Source organism: Lissotriton helveticus, chromosome 9 (assembly GCF_964261635.1).
Source record: "Lissotriton helveticus chromosome 9, aLisHel1.1, whole genome shotgun sequence".
NCBI classification, from domain to species: Eukaryota; Metazoa; Chordata; class Amphibia; order Caudata; family Salamandridae; genus Lissotriton; species Lissotriton helveticus.
This window is the reverse complement of record NC_136070.1, coordinates 770468072-770486298: the sequence shown is the minus strand read 5'-3', so window position 1 is coordinate 770486298 and position 18227 is coordinate 770468072. Positions and strand designations below refer to the sequence as shown.

General features: G+C 51.8%; 1 protein-coding gene across 2 annotated transcripts in view; it reads right to left on the bottom strand.

The window, feature by feature from the left end:
* Nucleotides 1-18227, bottom strand: part of ERCC2 (ERCC excision repair 2, TFIIH core complex helicase subunit) — a 1411027-nt gene that overhangs the window by 466551 nt on the left and 926249 nt on the right. For both annotated transcript variants that reach the window (XM_078660894.1, XM_078660895.1), the window contains one exon: nt 4220-4388. In XM_078660894.1, the coding sequence (XP_078517020.1) occupies nt 4220-4388 (169 nt within the window). The remainder of the gene's footprint in view (nt 1-4219; nt 4389-18227) is intronic.

Sequence of the window (18227 nt, the reverse complement as noted above, 5' to 3'; positions counted from 1 at the left end):
TGTCGTCAGTGGCTGCGATGAGGGCGGTCTCGGTACTGTGGTTGGCCCGGAAGCCGGACTGCAAGAGGTCGAGGGATCCATTCGTCTCGAGGAAGGCGGCCAGCTGTCTGTTAACGGTCTTCTCGATGACTTTGGCAGGAAACGGGAGGAGCGAGATGGGGCGGTAGTTTTTGAGGTCGGAGGGGGCGGCTGATGGTTTCTTCAGGAGGGCGCTGAGTTCGGCATGCTTCCAGCTCTCCGGGAAGGTTGCGGTGTCGAAGGAGGCATTGATGATGTCCCGTAGATGGGGAGCGATGACAAAGTCGGCCTTGTTGAAGACGTGGTGAGGGCAGGGGTCGGTTGGAGATCCGGAGTGGATGGAGTTCATTGTGCGTATGGTTTCTTCGGTGTTGATCGGGGTCCAGGCGCGGAGGGTGGTGGTGGAGGGCGCTGGTGCGGTCGTAGGGTGCGTTGGCTGTGTGCCGAAGCTGTTGTGTATGTCTGCGATCTTGTTGTGGAAGTACGAGGTGAGGGAGTTGCAGAGGTCTTGCGATGGGGTGATGTCGTTGTTTCCGGCGCTGGGGTTGGAGAGCTCTTTGACTATTTATTTATTTTCGAGATTTTTATTGCGCAAACAAATACCCGAAGGTGTCTCGGCGCATGTGGCGGATAGAAAGACCGAGCAGCAGGCTTACTGGTTGAACAACCATGTCTTTAAGAGCCTCCGAAAGCTCATCAAATTGGGGGCAGTTTTTATGGTGAGTGGCAGAAGGTTCCAAAGTTTGGGTGTAGCAACCAAGAAACGCCTGTCTCCCCAGGTTGCCGTTCTCGTGCGAGGTACCGGAAGCAGGAAGGTGTTGGCGGATCTCAGCTGTCTCTTGGGGCTATACAACTGGAACGCTTCAATCAGAAACTTTGGACCGACGCCGTGCACTGCCTTGTAGGCGATGCAGAGGGCCTTAAATTTAATACGGCCCTCTACTCTTAGCCAATGCAGATGACGAATGGCTGAAGTGGTTGGGTGGCGGCGGGGGATGTCAAGAAGAATTCTTGCAGCCGCATTCTGTGTGGACTGCAACTTAGATAGAACGAGTTTCTGAGTATTAAGGAAGAGGGCGTTCCCGTAGTCGATTTTGGAAAACACTAGGGTGGAGACCAGGGTCTTCCCAGCTGAGATGGGGAGGTAAGGCAGTATTTTCCTAATTTTCTTTAGAATAAAGAACGCAGATGAGATAACCTTGTTGACGTGAAGGTTAAATGACAGCTTGCTGTCAAAGATAACTCCCAGGTTTCTAGCCTTTTCAACTGGGACAGGTGGAGAGCCCAGCTGGTTGGGCCACCAAGTGGAAGACCAGTCCGGGGAGAGTTTACCAAAGGTCATGACCTCGGTTTTGTCTGAGTTAAGCCTCAGACAATTGGAGGACATCCAGGTACTGACAGCAAGCATGGCCCTTTGAAAATTAGCTGCCACCGCTGGGCCGTCCTTGTGGATCGCCAGAACCAGTTGGGTGTCATCTGCGTAAGATGTAAGTCGCAACCCATGGGCCTTTATTACCCTCGCTAAGTCTGCTACATAGATATGAAATAGCGTTGGACTTAGCGAGGAACCCTGTGGAACTCCACAGGGGAGTGCAGAGACAGGAGAATAGAAGTTACCCAACTTCACTGTCTGGGTACGGTTGGCCAGAAAAGATGAAATAAGATCTCTAGCCGTACCGTTTATCCCCAGGGCTGTGACACGGTCGACCAGAATAGCATGGTCGACCGTGTCAAAGGCTGCGGACAAGTCCAGAAGGATCAGTACAGCCGCACCTCCCTGGTCCATAATGGCTCTGATCTCGTCTGAGGCCTTTATTAAAGCGGTCTCGGTTGAAGACGATGTTGAAGAGTTCCTTGCTGTTGTGGGCGTTGTTGTCCAGTCGTTCCTTGAATGCTGTTTTCTTGGTGGTGTGGATCAGTTGGTGGTGTTTTCGAGTGGCGAGCTTGAGGGTGGTCATGTTGTCTGGTGTCGGGTCTCTGCGACAGGCTCTCTCGAGGGCTCGGCAGTTCTTCTTGGAGCTCTTGAGTTCGTCGGTGAACCAGGGTGTTTTCTTACTGCCGGGTCTGCTGGGCGGGGTCCTCAGTGGGGCGAGGTCGTCTGCGCATTTGCTGATCCACCTCGTGAGGTTGTTGGCGGCATGGCTGGGGTTCGCTGAGCTGGCGGGAGCATCCTGGCTCAGGGATGCGGCGAGCTGGTCGGCTGTGATCTTGTTCCAGCTTCTGCGTGCAATCTGTTGCTGGTGGTGGTGGATCGTGTTCTTTCTGAAGCTGAAGTGGACGCAGCTGTTGTCCGTCCAGTGAAGTCCGGTGGCGTGGCTGAAGGAGATGTCCTTGCTGGAGGAGAAGAGGGGGTCAAGCGTGTGGCCGGCGTAGTGGGTGGGGGTGGTCACCAGCTGCTTGAGTCCGAGGTTGGCGAGGTTGTCCAGCAGGGTGGTGGTGTTACGGTCGTTGTTGTTCTCCAGGTGGAAGTTGAGGTCCTCGAGGAGGATGTAGTCAGCGGAGGGGAGGGCGTGCGGGCTGATGAAGTCGGCGATGTCTTCGCTGAATTGTGCGCGTGGTCCTGGGGGTCTGTAGATGAGGGTGCCTCTGAGGGTGGTCTTGGGGTCGGTGTGGATCTGGAAGTGCAGGTGTTCGGTGGCAGTGAGGGTGTCGTCGGTGTTGGTCGTGATGCGGATGGTGTTCTTGTGGACGATGGCGATGCCTCCTCCAGTCTGATTGACGCGGTCCCTCCGGGTGATCTTGTATCCGTCCGGATGGCGATGGCGATGTCGGGCGCTGAGGAGGCGTTCATCCAGGTTTCCGTGAGGAAGGCGACGTCTGGTGATGTGTCGAGCAGGTTCCAGAGCTCCACGGCGTGTCTGTGGACGGAGCGAGTGTTGAGCAGGATGCACTTCAGGTGGTTGCTGCTGGTGCTCGGCTTGGCGGGTGCGGGTGCAGTGCAGGTCCGGATGCAGGAGAAGTTGCAGGAACGGCAGCTGAAGGGTCCGTCGGTGCGTCTCGGGGTGGCTCGGTAGCATCCGGGGATCCGACCGGTGTTGAGTGCGTTGAGGTCGGTGGCGTCGTAAGTCTGGCGGGTGGGCTGGTGTTTTCGGGGACCAGGGGTCCGGGCGCTGGGCGCGGGCCAGGCGCGGACGGGCGCAGACGGGCTTGCCTTTGGCGCGCCGCGCCCGCTGCGCGTCAATGCTGCTCGTTTGCCACTCTGCCATAAGTGGAGAGTGGGGGGGCGGGGCGAGGGAGGAGCAGCTGGGAGGCGGGAGCGGGGCGGCGAATGGGAAGGGAGTCAGAGGGAAAGAGGCGGGGCCGCAGGGGGGCAGCGGCGGGGAGCTGGGAGCGGGGAGGTGGCGGGAAACGCGACCGGGGCTGGGCACAACAAGAGGGTACACAGAGGAAGAACAAAAACGAAATAAGCAGAGGGCAGGGGCTGGGCGCAACAAGAGGACAGCAGAGGAAATAAAAATTAATACAGGGAAAACAACGCAGCGCAGCAGAGGAACTACCACAACAGCGGACCAGGAGCACATCTGCGGGCAGCGGCGGCACTCGGCGGGATTCGGGGCAGCCTGGGCTCACTCACGGGGAGTGTGCGCGGTGCGTGGGGGGACCGGCCCAGAGGGTCAGAGGTCACATGTTCAAAGTTTGCATGTTGAGGATAGACATAGGAAAGTACTAAAATCAACTATTAAAGTCTGTTTATGTAGAGGAATTGAATCTGACAAATCCGGGGATGAAAAGGGAGAAGAAATTATTGTGTGGGATTTGTTGACTTTGTTAAACTCCGATTTAGCATGCTGGTTGTTGTGGTTTTTTTGCCCAGTTCAAGATGCAGTTATGAGATCTATTGATTTTATAGCATAGTAAGTATGGTTTATTTTAGCTTCTGAACGAGTGTTATTGCCTATTCTTTGAATAAGAAGAAGACAGAATCTGAACTAGTGCAACACATGCATACTTCAGGCTCATTACCCGTCTTACTCTGTTCTAACAGTTAGGGCAATGGGGAAAAAGGCAATGTGGGAACCCCTGTCATGGGAGTTATAAAACAATGTTGCATATGGTGCATGGATTATCAAGGAGTGGAATAAGCATTCAATACAGAACATGCAGTTAGAACCTACACATTAGACCTTTAAGACCGGAACATATATCAACCCCAAACCATTCACTACCCTGCGTTTTCTCCATCCTCAGAAATGTAGCTTACCGCAATGGCTTACGCTCGATGCACACTTTCTCAAAAATGTCTTTCAGAAAGGAGGGTGGGCTTTCCTGCACCATGTGATGCACACGCAAACGGGATTTGATGTATTCCAGGAAGCGCTTCATGAAACTCACAAAGTGCTCAGCCGTTCGGATATTTCCAGGAATTGCCTCTGGAGAGAAAGAGAAAATGTTAAAGGTTAGTAAGCATAACCAAATCCACTTCTAAACCATAACAAAAATTGTTAATTATGTGCTACAGTCTGAGAGCAGGTCACATCTACGTCATGTGGCTAGGATTGTACAAAGTCTTTTTTAACTTAAGAATATTTTTAGGTAACCGTGCTGCAGTCACGATCTAGTCTAACTTCTCCTGGCCTCCTGCATTATTGGCACCAGCTTGAAATCATTGGACTTTCGACCCTTTTTTAAATGATATTGGCCAACACTGAAGTGCTTACTCTAGCAAAAGGCAGACTGACACTCCTGCTTAGGATCTCAAGCAATTCAGTTAGTGGACTTAAATCACACAGATTTCCCCATGAAGCTTTGGGACTGCCATCAAGAATCATCCCAGGCAGGCCTACACCGGAGGCAAACCTCGATTCCCCACACAGCACAGCTCAATAACTGCTAAGGTACCATGGAGTGTTGTAAAGCATTTTAGGACCCTAGTGTAATTTTCCCGATTCATGCCCTTATATAGGTATAAATCACCTTGTCCTTATATAGGCATAGAAATCATATCCATAGCAGCAAAGGGGCGTCCCGGCACTTGCCGCGTGAGGGCACAGACAACATAACAGTCTAAAAAGTGGCAGTTAGTCCTGTAAAAAAAAAAGCTACGCTAGAGGAAAGAGAAAAGTTTTAATAGCCCATGCAGTCCAAATACAGCATGGATACTTCCGAAAATCCACAACGATTTCTTGGAAAACTCGCCTTCAGCAGTTAGGGACTTCCCCTTGCTTGAATATTGATTTGTCCAAGAACTCATGGAGTTTTCAAAGAGCTGTGAGTCTTTGATGACGTTATTATGTCTGACTTTACGTCAAACTCAGCACCTTCGAGGTATAAATATGCCCACACTTGCCCTAGCAAACACACGGTGGTTTGGAGCAGTTCGACTATCTACTTGCCCGACACAGCTCGCTACAGCAAGTGCCGAAGGAAGCCGACCCTCCAGCAGACGCATTGAGTGAGACGTTGTCTTTTCTCTTGCTGAGAAATCCAGCTCCAGTGTTTCCAAGCTCCCCTTGCGGGGTGTTGGGAAATCGAGTCCTGAGACAGAGAGATACCAGACCTCCTTCATTCTAAACCAAGGTACGGAGCTGATTAGACCCTAAAAGAAATCTTGGATAGATTCTTGGCAAAAGAATACTAAACCTATGCTACACCATACTTACTTCTTCCCTCGTACTAGCCTCAGGTTAGGCGCCTTGGGGTAGGCGTATTTTAGAAGCACCAGTTGAGTACTTTTAGTATTTATGTGTGTATTTTATGGCTTAGAAACCATACCATGCTTTTACAGTATTATTTCATAATACTCTTCTTGGTGTACGCATTATACTTTACAGCCAGTATTACGATTGTAGCAGTTCATTTCTTCTGCATGAGAAAGAAGACTGTTCAATAAATACTTTCATTGAAAATGCCCGTCTCTCTATTTCTCTGCACCTCTGGTGAAACGAAGCATGTACGATTGACTGAGTGAAATATCTATCTATTGTTTCCATGACTCTGAAGATACGTTTTTATCTTGGGGAAACAAAGTTGTCATGTTTATGCGGTTGTTAGAAACTAATCCCTTCTTGTTTATTCAAGAAAGTTTCTAGTGACCTCTGAGCTAGCTGGCACTCACAATTAAGTCTAATGTATTCGATAGAGACTTAGTTGACTTAAGTCCTACGTCAAATCTATAGGATATATTATTCCAATGTGCAGAGCCTATTGGGAATATAGGAACTACACTACATGGCGCCCAATGTTTGGTAAGGCACTAATTTAACGCTAGATACTAGAGTAACTCAGTCGTGCTTTTCACAGAGACCCCTTTTTCCCGTAAAATACTCCAATAGATGCCTGGAGTGGGTGAAAGGATAAAATCCGCCATAACTGAGTAGGACGAAAATCCTATGTCAGGCCAACTAGAATCCAGTATCAATCCACCCCTACACCAAAGAATAGTGGTTTGAACGTGATTGTTAATCACTACGACGCTGGTAATCTTTCCTCTTGTGCTGTCCCTGCAGATGGTACTAAAGTAGAGCAAAAGACATTTACAAGGCGCTCTAACTCTGATAAGAAGTGACTAAAGCCCTGTGAGATTAGGTTGCATCTTCCCCCTGAAGCAGCCCCTTTGGCGGCCGTACTCATAGGAGTACCCCCACTCGAAGAAAACGGCATAGAGTTTAAACAGGAGCTTTTAAGACAGTCTAGAAATTGGTGCAGGCAGTACTCCAGTGGGGACATAGATATCTCCTCAAGTATTATTATGGCTAGAAGGGAAGGTTGGATTGGACATCGCCCCAGGTGTATGGAAGGGGACTGTGTTGTTGTAAATTTTAATAGATGTGATGTGGCAGATAGACTGTTCTGGGACGCATCTGACCTAGGGGAATACTGGAATTAGACCAACGCCTTTGGGCTTTTTCTATCCACCTTTAAATCCACAGATAAAGGCACGTTCTACATTTCCATCTTTGCCTATACGGAAGAGGAAGCTGACTCCTAGTATTGTTCAAAGTTCTAATTCTCCTCAAGCTGTGGGTCAGCCTTGTCAGAGCTCTAATAGCCTAGAGGTGGTTCCACAAATACATTCTGGGTTCGTAGGTCCTCAGGCTATGGATATAGCCCTGTCTAATCGCTTTTCTCCTTTATCCCAATTGGAGGAGAATGACTGACTAGAAGATACAATTCAGCCCCCAAGGGAGAGAGATACTGAACATAATCAAGTTACCCCTTGTAAGATCCTTGGCTAGAATTTCGCAGGAATAAGGTCAAAGAGAGATGATGAGAACTGGGAGGCATTTTTAAAATTGTATGATATAATAGCCATACAGGAAACGTGGGATATAACAAACAACTTTTTTCTAGACGGATGTAGTCAATTTGGCACACCCGCAATCCCAGGACTGGCTGGTAGGGCAAAGGGAGGCTTAGTTCTCCTTTTCTCACTCAAATTGAATGGTACCTTTAAGCAGCTGGATCAGCAGTCAGGATCTTGTAATTGTTTAATAGTTGAGTTGTCCGTGTCCAAAACATCAAAAACGCTTTTTATTAACTTTTATAACTCAGGAGAGAGTGGTTTTATTAATCAACACTTAGTTTCCCTGGAGGATTTTTTATTGGAATATAGACTCAATCAAAACACTACACTCTATGTCATTTTGATGGGCGATCTTAATATACACCTGTGAGAAGTTGGCCTGATGTATGATGTCCACAATTCTGTGGGCACCTTGTATCAGTCCAAACAATCCCTTATGGTGGTGGTTGTAAAGTCAACCTTATACACTAGCTATCCTAAGGGTAGCATGGACTAAGCAGTCTTAGGCTTAACTCAAGAGGGCATGTGAAGCCAGCTGTTTTACCATATGCAATCCTGTAATATCAAATGAAAGGACACCACACAAGTTATATATTATAAAAATATATGTATTTATTACTAGAATAATCCTCTGTACTCTTTATGAGTGCAGAGGCACAAGCGTTTAAACAAAAGCACAGTTAAACATTCAAAAGTTGCAAAATTTTGGATGAGCCTGGTGGCCACTCTAACCATATACTAAAATAGTGGTATAAGTACCACCTCTCGAACAATGGTAGGGCCTAGGGCCTTGTGAATCGCTGGGACTACTCGAGACTAACAGTGATGAAGTCGGGAGAGGCCCGCGGGACACGGGTGCAGTGCCTAAAGCACACGCATGCACCAATGCAAAGTCAATGGCGCGTAAAAGTTAGAAAGTTACTGTTTTGGAAGTCTTCCGACTGGAATAGAATTAAACCACTTTAAACTAGAACACTAGAGGTGTAAACCACTACAGGAGCACCGGTGTTAGATCGTTACCTCACCCACAGGAAGCGGGTGCATAGGTGCCAAAGTGTGTCGGGTTTCGTCATGGAGATCTATGGAGCCTGGAGATGAAGATGCTGCAGGCGGCCAGGAGAGAAGAGTCCAGTTGGATCCAAGGGTGGATCGAAGATGTAAAGTACCTGAAAGCAGAGGGGACAGAGTCTGGGTCACTCAGCAGTGACCAGGATGGCACCAGGAAGGAACCAGGCAATGTCGGGCGCAATGAGGTGGTTGTCGAGAAGCTTGTCTCCACTGCCACGTGGACTCTGGGGCATCGAGGATGTCGAGGAGTGGATCACGAGCTGTCCCATGAGGCTCTCGCAGTCGGCGGCGTCGGCTTCCGGATCAGAGTTAACAGGCCTTGGCAAATGCAACCCACGCAGGATTTGAAGATCGCTTCTTACTCGGACCAGCAAGGTCAGAGAGGTTGCTCCTTTTCATAGGAGCGAGGGCCAGTCTGGAGCAACCAGACCAGCAGTGTAAATTCAAAGGTTCGTCGGTTCTGGGGCCACTAGCCAACGGGCAAGCGACCGGACCAACGCATCGAGCAGGAAAATGCAAAAGGGCCCCACGCAGCACTCGGTGAGTGTGGAGGGGTGATATTCGGTGCACGAGCTGCTCGGGGCTAGGGCTCCTCAAACCCCAATGCACAGCTTCGAGGATGCCTCAGGAGCTGCACGGTCAGCACTTCGCAGTCTTTTCAAGATTGCCGGCCCCACGCTTCACGTCGCCTCCACGGGTCTCAGATTCGCTGGGACTGTGGATCGGGCTGTTAGAAGTCAGGGAAGCTGGGTCTTGTCGATCTCTGTCACTCGAGTTCCGGCGGGAACTGCAACATAGCAAACCGTTGGGCGCTGGATGGTGCCTGTTTGCACAGGGTGGTCACTCCTTGACCACCAGGGAGATTCTTCAGTCTTCTACGTTGAGTGGGATGTCGAAGGGTCCAGAGTTATGTATCAAAGTTTCAGTCAGGATAATCTAATGCTCCTGGGCACAGCTCCTACCTTTATTCCAAATCAAGGGGCTGGATTACCTGCTAGGTCCCTCCTATGGGTGGGACCAGGGAAGGGGGTGGTTACACCCCTTTCCCTTTGTCCAGTTTCGCGCCAGAGCTGGGGCTGGAGTGCCCCAGAACCGGTTTGACTGGATTTTGCATGGGACACCTTGTGTGCCCCAGGCAGTGTCTAGTTTCATTCAGCCCTCCCTGCCCCAATCCACTAGCTCCTGTCTGGGGTGGTGTAACGCCTCCCTGTGACAGGAAACCTTTTGTCCAAGCCTCCCCAGCCAAGTTTCGGTCAGCAGCAGGAGGCCAGACTTGTGTCTGTGGCAGCAGCATCCATTATGTGATGCTGAGGCTCTGGTTAGATTTAACCGCGTTTAAGTAAAGTAACATGTCTTCTCCCTCTAGAAGGGTGGAATGCTACCCCAGTCATGGCAATACCCTGGAACAGCTATAAGGAAATGGTTCCTAAAGCTGCAGACAGGCTCAGCTCATGCTAGAGCATCATCTCACATTAAACCAAGCACTCTGCCTCCAGGATTGTTAAGGCCTGCCATAGGAGTGATTTATAGGTATATATGTGTCCAGATATAGGTTTAGATATAGGTATACTATATCTAAGCAAGGGGTGATTACACCACCTTGCCCCAGCTGAGTGATCAGCCAATTGTGTCTGTTTGAATGGCCATCCAGGGGTGGCAAAAGATATGCTGCAGCCCCTGGTAGGTCTTGGATGCACCTATGCCCTGGGCACCTATAGTACACTGTACAGGGGCTGATAAGGTGTCCAGTACCAAATTGGTGATGTACCTAAAGTACATGTATGTGAATTTAGAATCAAACTTTTTATTGGTATTATTATGCGGCAAAGTATCATTGAACACAGCCCAGCTGCCTACATCAGTTCGCTGGCAGTGCGTACTCAAGCAAAAATCGTACACAGCGTTTGGACCTACAACCCGGGGGGGCGGTCCCGCGTATCAAAAGCATTAGCAACCCCCCACCGGAGGCAATTCGTCCGCAACTTTGATAGAGAAAAAGTCCAACAAGACCCAAAAGAAACAGCACAAACAACTCACTTGCCCACCCACCCATCCCTACGTCCCCCCCGCCCGCCCCCCCACGTCCCGTCCCACCCCATTCCGCATCAGACATAACTAGGATCCACCTGCCTAAAGGCCTACCCCCACGCAGGTCCCGTAATCTCAAGTGCTGGGCACGGCTCCCACCGGCTCCAAGGGTATGAGTTGCAGTATTTGCAGGTATTTCGGGCATGTAACTTCCCTGAGGTCCTTGGACAGGAGCTGCAAAAAAGGGGCCCACAGGGTAGCGTATTCGGAACCTCTACCGTCTATGCTCAGGGAGAGGCGCTCCATAGCAAGGGCATGCCATAAACGCATCAGCCAATCGCGTACGTCAGGTACAGCCGGGAAGCCCCATCGCGCCAGCAACACCTGTCTCGCAGCCAGTAACGCTAGCGCTAGCTGTCGTCCAATCAACAGGCGCAGTGGGAAGCAGGTAGGATGAGGTAAGCCAAGTAAAGTATATTCGGGGCGCCTGGGCAGTGTGATCTGGAACGCGCTGTCTAACTCATCAAGCACTGTCTTTCAATAACGCTCTAATTTTGGGCAAAGCCATAGCAAGTGAATAAGAGTCCCGGGCATCCCGCAGCCCCTCCAGCAACGGTCTGATTTCGTCTTATCCCACTTGGAGACGCGGTCTGGAGTATAATACCAGTACGTCGCTGCTTTACAGGCCGATTCCGTTTCAGCCGTGTTGGAGGACGTGTGATGTGCACGGTAGAACACCTGTTCCCATTCTGTGTTCGAGAGAGGGCGTTCCAGCTCCACCTCCCATCGCACTTGCGCTTTTGTGCGTTGCTTCCGAGGGCATCGCAAGATCATAGCGCATAGCTCGGAAATAAGGCTCCGGTCATCCTTCTTACACACGAGCAAGCGTTCAAAAGTCGAGAATGGCCGCGACATAAGTGCCACATTGCCCGGGCGTGTCACCCAGTGCGCCACTTGAGCATAATAAAACCCAACTTCCACATCCAGCAGGAAGTACTCCGACCGCAGCACAGGGAAGGGGATTAAACCATCCAGATCAAAGAGCATGCCCACACTCTTACACCCCTTCTCCCGCCAGCGATGGAAGACCGGCGATGCACGACCGGGGGGAAAATCAGGTTTGTCCACGATCGGTGTCATTGGCGAGGGGAAGGAGGTCCATCCCTTATGAATCGCTAAGTGGTCCCATGCTTTTAGCGTCGGCGATGTAACCGGCGAGGAGTATAGCCCCCACGCCCTGTCTTTACGCGGTAACCAGAGCTCTCTCCAGATATTGCATCCTGCTACTGTCTGGTCCATGAAAAGCCAGTGTTTACTGGACATGGGTCTATTCCACTCAACGATGTATCTCAGGCAGGAAGCTTGAAATTAAGCCAACAGCTGTGGGAAGCCTAGACCACCGGCCGACTTCGGGGAGGCAGTCGTTGTGAACATGGCGCTGGGACGCTTATTGTTCCAGAAGAACTTATTCAGTAAGCCCTGGAGTTTTTTCAGCACGCCCAACGGCGGCGCCAGGGGCAGCATCTGAAACACGTACAGAATCCTGGGGAGGAGGGTCATCTTAATGGCCGCCAATCTCCCAAACCAGGCTAGGTTGAGGCGGGACCATTTGGATATGGATTTGGAGACCTGCTCGATCAGCCCGGTGTAATTCAAGGAGAGCGTCTTAGTCAAAGTCGAGGCCAAACGAATGCCTAGATAGGTGATGTCGGACTGGGTCCAACGGAAGTCAAAGTCCTTCTGCAGGTCCTCCACCTCACTCGGCGGGATAGATATATTCAAAATTTGTGATTTAGTGAAGTTAACTTTAAATCCCGATGCTCTATGAAAGGCCTGGATCTCCGCCGACAGGTGTCGTGGGGAGGAGTGGGGATTCTGAAGTGCCAGGATGACATCATCCGCATATAAGCTGATTTTATGTTCGTCAGCCCCAAAGCGGATACCGGTGATGTCAGGATGTGACCTGACTCGCTGGGCAAATGGCTCCATGTAAAACGCGAAGAGGAGCGGCGAGAGGGGGCATCCCTGTCGCGTTCCCCTGGCGATGGGAAAGGGAGCCGACCTACTGCCGTTGACACGAACCACCGCCGTGGGAGCCGCATATAGACACTGAACCCAGCGCACGAAGTTGTCACCAAAACCATACGCCCGCAGCACCTGGAAGAGGAAGCCCCAGTCCACTCGGTCGAAGGCTTTCTCCGCGTCAATGGACAGTAGGAAAGCCTGTGTCTTCGACCGGTGTACACCGTCCAGCAGGTGCAACAGTCACTTGGAATTGTCACTACCTTGCCAGGTGGGAATAAAGCCCGATTGATCCGGTTCAATCACTCCGTCCATGAGGGGGCTAAGCCGAGCAGCAAGGATTCCCGCGAATAGTTTGGCATCAATGTTAAGGAGAGAGATCGGCCTGTAGGAGCCACAGTCAGCGGGGTCCTTGCCAGGTTTAAGGATGACCGTAATGGCCGCGTCTGACATAGAAGAGGTGACCGAGCCAGTGTCGAGAAAGGAATTAAAGAGCCGGGTTAAAAATGGGGCCAACTCCCTACAAAAGGTTTTATAAAAAATTGCAGAGAAGCCGTCGGGTCCGGGGGATTTGGCTATCTTAAGCCGGGAGATCGCAGAGATAACTTCCTCCACGTGGATCTCCGTTTCCAACTCCTCCACCGCAGAGGCGTAATGCCCGCCTTCTCAAGATATTGGGTTATATCTGTCGATAACGTCGCCTCTCTCGAGTACAGAGTCTGATAAAAATGACGAAAGGAGTCAACAATTGCCGCGTCGTCAGTGTGGGACGTCGCCTGGTGATCCCGGATTCTAGCGACAGCATAGGCCTGGGCTCGCGCTCGTAGGCGGTGTGCCAGCATCCTACCTCCCTTATCCCCACTTAAATAGAATTTGTGGCGCAAGCGCAACAGTGCATGTTCTGCCCTATCTAGGTCCAGGTGTTTGAGCATGCGCCTCTTCGTCTCGAGTTCTCTCCATACCCTACGCACACCCGTCCTCTTATGTACAGTTTCTAGTCCATGTACTTCGCCCTCCAGTTCTTCTCTTTTTTCTCTACGCAGTTTAGCGTACGTGGCCGCAAGGGCGATTAAATCCCCCCCTGACCACTAACTTCAGGGCTTCCCATATTGATGCCAGCGCTACGTCCCCTGTTGTATTCTCAGCTAAATAGTGAGTGATAGTGTCACTGATCCTCGCGACTACGGAGCCAGCGTGTAGCATGGAATCTCTAAGCCGCCAACCAGCTGAGGGGGGCGCGGGGCGCCCAGGGAGACCCTCACTGAAAGAGGCGCGTGGTCAGACAGGGAGCGAGGAGCAATGTCAGCTTCCGAAAGGTGGGGCAGGAGGGCCGACGAAGCTAGGAAGTGATCGATGCGTGCATACGTCTTGTGCGCAGCAGAATAGTAAGTGTAGTCGCGCTCATGGGGATGCTGCAACCGCCAGCCACTGCTTTCCTTCCCGTGACCAAGCCCCGGAGTGGTACACCCTATTGACCGATCTGTCCATTCCCTCGTCCATCACGAGGTTAAAATCTCCCCCTATCAGCAGGAGTGCATCAGGGGGCGCAAGGATCTGTGCCAAGGCCATGCGTAGGAAAGGCTCCTGCTGAGTATTCGGGGCGTACAAGGACCCAACGGTGAAAATCGTGTCCCCACATTGCACCCGCACAGCCAGGAATCTCCCTCTGATATCTACCAACTGGGAAAGTACTTTGCACCGCACACGCGAGCTAAACAGCAAGGCTACACCATTTTTCTTAGCAGGACCAGAGGACCACAGCTGCAATGGATAGCGCCTGTCACGCATACGCCGCTCATCCTTAGGAAGTAGGTGGGTTTCCTGCAGGAGGCATACATCCCCTCCCGCGTTCTCAAGTAGGGAAAGAACCGCTGAGCGATTCACAGGGTTGTTAAGCCCACGAACCTTGAGACTCACTACCTTCAGTTCCCTAGCCATCACACCACAAGCGGAATAGGAGCTCCATCAAACCAGGCCTCTTCATGGGTAAGCAGCTGACCCCCAGCCGTTCATCTAAACACCCTCCCCTCGCTGACAAGGGACAGTCCAGGGCTAAGACCACCAAGATCCCCCAGCGTCTGATGCAGAATCCCCCCACCCAAACCACCTACCCACCCGCAACATACCCCATACATTCAAACCCCAGGCCCAACAACACAAAACAAAAAAGGAAAAAGAGAAAGCAACATACGAAAGTTCGTAATACAGGCCTCAAAGGCAAGGGGAGGTGGCACCAGTCATCAACCCTCCAATTCCCGATGCGGGACTCATTCAAGCAGTAGGACAAAGTTCAAGGTGTACCTGTAGGGGGTAGTCCCCTCCGACGCCAGCAATCAACCCTCCCAGGGCCTCACTGCACCACTGTATCATCGTCCACACCTGCCTCCGTCACTAGGGCTACAGAAGCCACTGCAGCTCCTCTCTCCTGGAGGCGCACTGAGGGATAGGGGCCCCTCGCAGACGCCGATCCACCAACTCTCTGCCACTTCGATGAACGTCGCCGTCGCCTGGGGGCCACTCCAGTCCCCTCCGACTCGGGTCCCGGCTTGTCAAAGCTCAAGAGCTCCATGGCGTCCACGAGAGAGCGAACCTGGACCAGTTTGTCCTGCCATCTGAAGATGAGTCGGAACGGGTGACCCCAGGCATACGTAATGTTGCGCTCTCTCAGATGAGCGGTAACAGTTCTGAAGTCTCTCCTTTTCTGCAATGTTGATGCTGCCAAATCCTGGAAAAGCACGGGGTGATGATCTCGGAACTGCGGGGGAGCTAGGTCGCGTGCCTTCCTGAGGATTTGTTCTTTCAATTGAAAATCATGCACGCGCAGGAGGATATCGGGCGGTGGGGCCTTAGGGACCCGTGGCAGTCCGACGCGATGCACTCTGTCCATGCGGATCTCTTGCACATCCTTATCGCTCAAGACATGTTTAAACAGGGCCTCCACATACTCCTGCAGGTCGGTCCCCTCGACTTTCACCGGCACTGCCCGGATCCTTATGTTATTGCGGCAGGACCGGTTTTCCAGGTCCTCCGCGTGAGCTTGGAGGTCCAGGTTTTGTTCCGTCAGCCGTATGACATCTTGTTGGAGCTGGTGTATGTCTTCAGTTGTCCCCAGGTCGTGCTCCTCAAGTGTGGCAACACGCTCCCCCACTCCATCTACATCTCTCCGGACTTCTCGCAGGTCTGACGCCAATTGGGAGCGTAAGTCCGCAATGTCCTCTTTGATCGCTTTGAAGAGTTCGACCATGAAGGCCTTAGTTGCGGGTTCCTCTGCTGAGCCCAGACGCGGTGACTTATCAGCTACTGGCGACACAGTTTGCACCGAGCCCTTCGGTTGCCCGTCCTTGCCCAATTTGTCTTTTTTCAACCTGGCCGTCGCCATGCTGACCCACTGCGCTCACCGCCCCTAGGAGTCGTCGGGATTCTGGGAGCGACCCTCCGTCTATTGGGCAAGTGCGTCGATATCCCAGCACCAATAGGGTGGTCCCACCTCCAGACCACTGTGGTCCGCTACGCAGCACGAGACCACCAAGTCACCGCTCCAACTCTCCACTCCGCGCTCTCTCAATACTCCAAATCGCCCTTCGAGGAGGAGGCCCAAGCAGGGGCGAGAACGATCTGCTGGGCCCCTAGGCAGGCCCACACCACGAGGCGTCGGACCTCTCCTGCCGCAGGTCTTCGCAAGGGTGTCAGCCCCTAGGCAACCACTGCTCCTCACCGCAGGCGGTATACTCGCTGTTTCCCTCCGGCTCTCACCTCCGGCACGTAATCCTGTCAGGCCCTGGGGGACCGTCTCCTTCCAACCACCGGTCCTGCCAGGCCGCAGGTTCAGCAGTGCCCGGTGCTGCTGGGCGGACCACGGCGGGCTAAGCAGCATGCCCGGTCCATGGACTCCCTTCTGCCGATGCTCACCCGTCCGCCGTGTGGGGGAGCGCAGCCGCCAGGAAAGCGGGGCGCGGCAGTCCGGCCGCGCGGGTAAATTCGCCAGGCCTCAAAGCCCCGGCCATGGTTAGCACACGCCGCCGAGCCCTCACACTTACGGGACCGGCGCGCGGCACCAACGAAGCGCGCCCCCCTCTCACAGGCGGCCCGTGGCTCTGTCTCCGTGTCTCCCGCCGTCGTCGTGGCTGGATCCAGCGATCGGGTGCACCCAAGCTGCCAGTCCCGGTCCACGGAGCAGCTACTGCCCACCGCTCTCCTGGAGGCGGGCTCGTTCGTCGGTAGGCCTGCCGTCAGCCCCGCAGGTCCCTCTGTCAATCTCGATGGATCCCGACTCGGTGGGCACAAGGAAACCCCCAGGCAGATGAGCCCAGCCGCGGGGAGCACCCAGGACAGCAGGCACAGATGGAAGGTGGCCTCGGGAGGGTGCTAGACAAAGCTTTGGATGTCGTGGAGCCGGAGGGACTCGGGAACACGTCCTACTCCGCCGCCATCTTGGCCACGCCCCGCCATGTATGGGAATTTAGAGAGAGAACAGCAGGCTGTGGGTCTGATTAGCAGGCCCACAGCCACATTATGTCGAAAACCAGTGAAGCAAAAAGTGGGGTGACCATAGGAAAGCAGACCCTACTCTCCTACAACACCTCTGTAGCTTGAATTGTTACATAGACGATCAGCAAGGGCCCCCCTATTCTGTAACCCCACATTTCGAACATACGAAACAAGGTGAGGCCTTGGAGAATATTTTGGCCATTGCAAATCTCTTTGAGTCAGGGTGTGTTGAGGGTAAGGTGAGGGGCCCCACATTTAAAGGGAGAGACACGGGTACAGTTATCGATTATATTTTTTTGTTATCTTTTGTTTTATCTAGGGTTTTGTCATATAAGGTTGTAGCATCCGTTTTTAGTGATCATAACCCTGTGATTCTAGAGATGGTATCAGGGGACGCTTTGGGTTTCAAGGAAAGTTTGATTCTGGGAGTCAGTTACCCGAGTACAAAAGAGCAGGGGAGAAGGCTTAAATGGTCAAAGGTGGTCCTGGAAACCTTCCTACAGGACCTGTTGACTAAGGTGGAAACTTATGTAGCCAAAGGTTTAGATAATTTCGCATCAAGTCTGAAGATATTTGAAGCTTTTGATGCTATATGTAGCCAGATAACAAATGATCTGAAGGTTAAAACCAAATCTAGACCTTGTCAGGGTGAAAGATGATTTGACAGTAACTGTTCCCGGGCTCATTCCTCCTTGCTTCATGCCCTGAAAGTAAGACCAAGAAACAGGGAATGGATTGCCAGTTTAAGAAAACTGTATAAACAGGCTGTCCTACAATGTAAACAACAGATCAAAGATGAAGCCTGGAATAAACTTTTATCAGATGAAGTCCTGTGGGGCAGTAAAAAAGTTTGGTCAACTATGAACCACCATTTTTTTCTGGGTCAGAGAATACTCCTCTTGAATGTAATATTCCAGATGAACAGTGGTTAGCACATTTTAGGGCCATTTATGGCATTCAGGGTCAGGAGACCTCTTTTGCTGACATACCTTCTATGGAGTCAGTCCCCTCTGTAATTTTTGAGGTGTCTGATATAGAAACAGCAATTTTAGAGATGTCAAAGAACAAGGCGCCAAACCCGGATGGGGTGCCGGCAGACTTGTATAAGAGTGCTCCCAAATTTTGGGCTAAGATCCTGACAAATGTTTCTAACGCGTCAGGTTCAAATGGGTTTCCCGTATCATGGGCTACATCAACCATCGTTCCGGTTTTTAAAAAAGGGGCAGAGAGGGGACCCCTCTTGCTATAGACCAATCTCCTTGGTAGACTCTGCAGTTAAAATCCTGGGCAGAGTCATCTTGCATAAACTTTTGGAGTGGTTGGATGGCAGAGGGGTCCTCTCTAACCTCCAATATGGTTT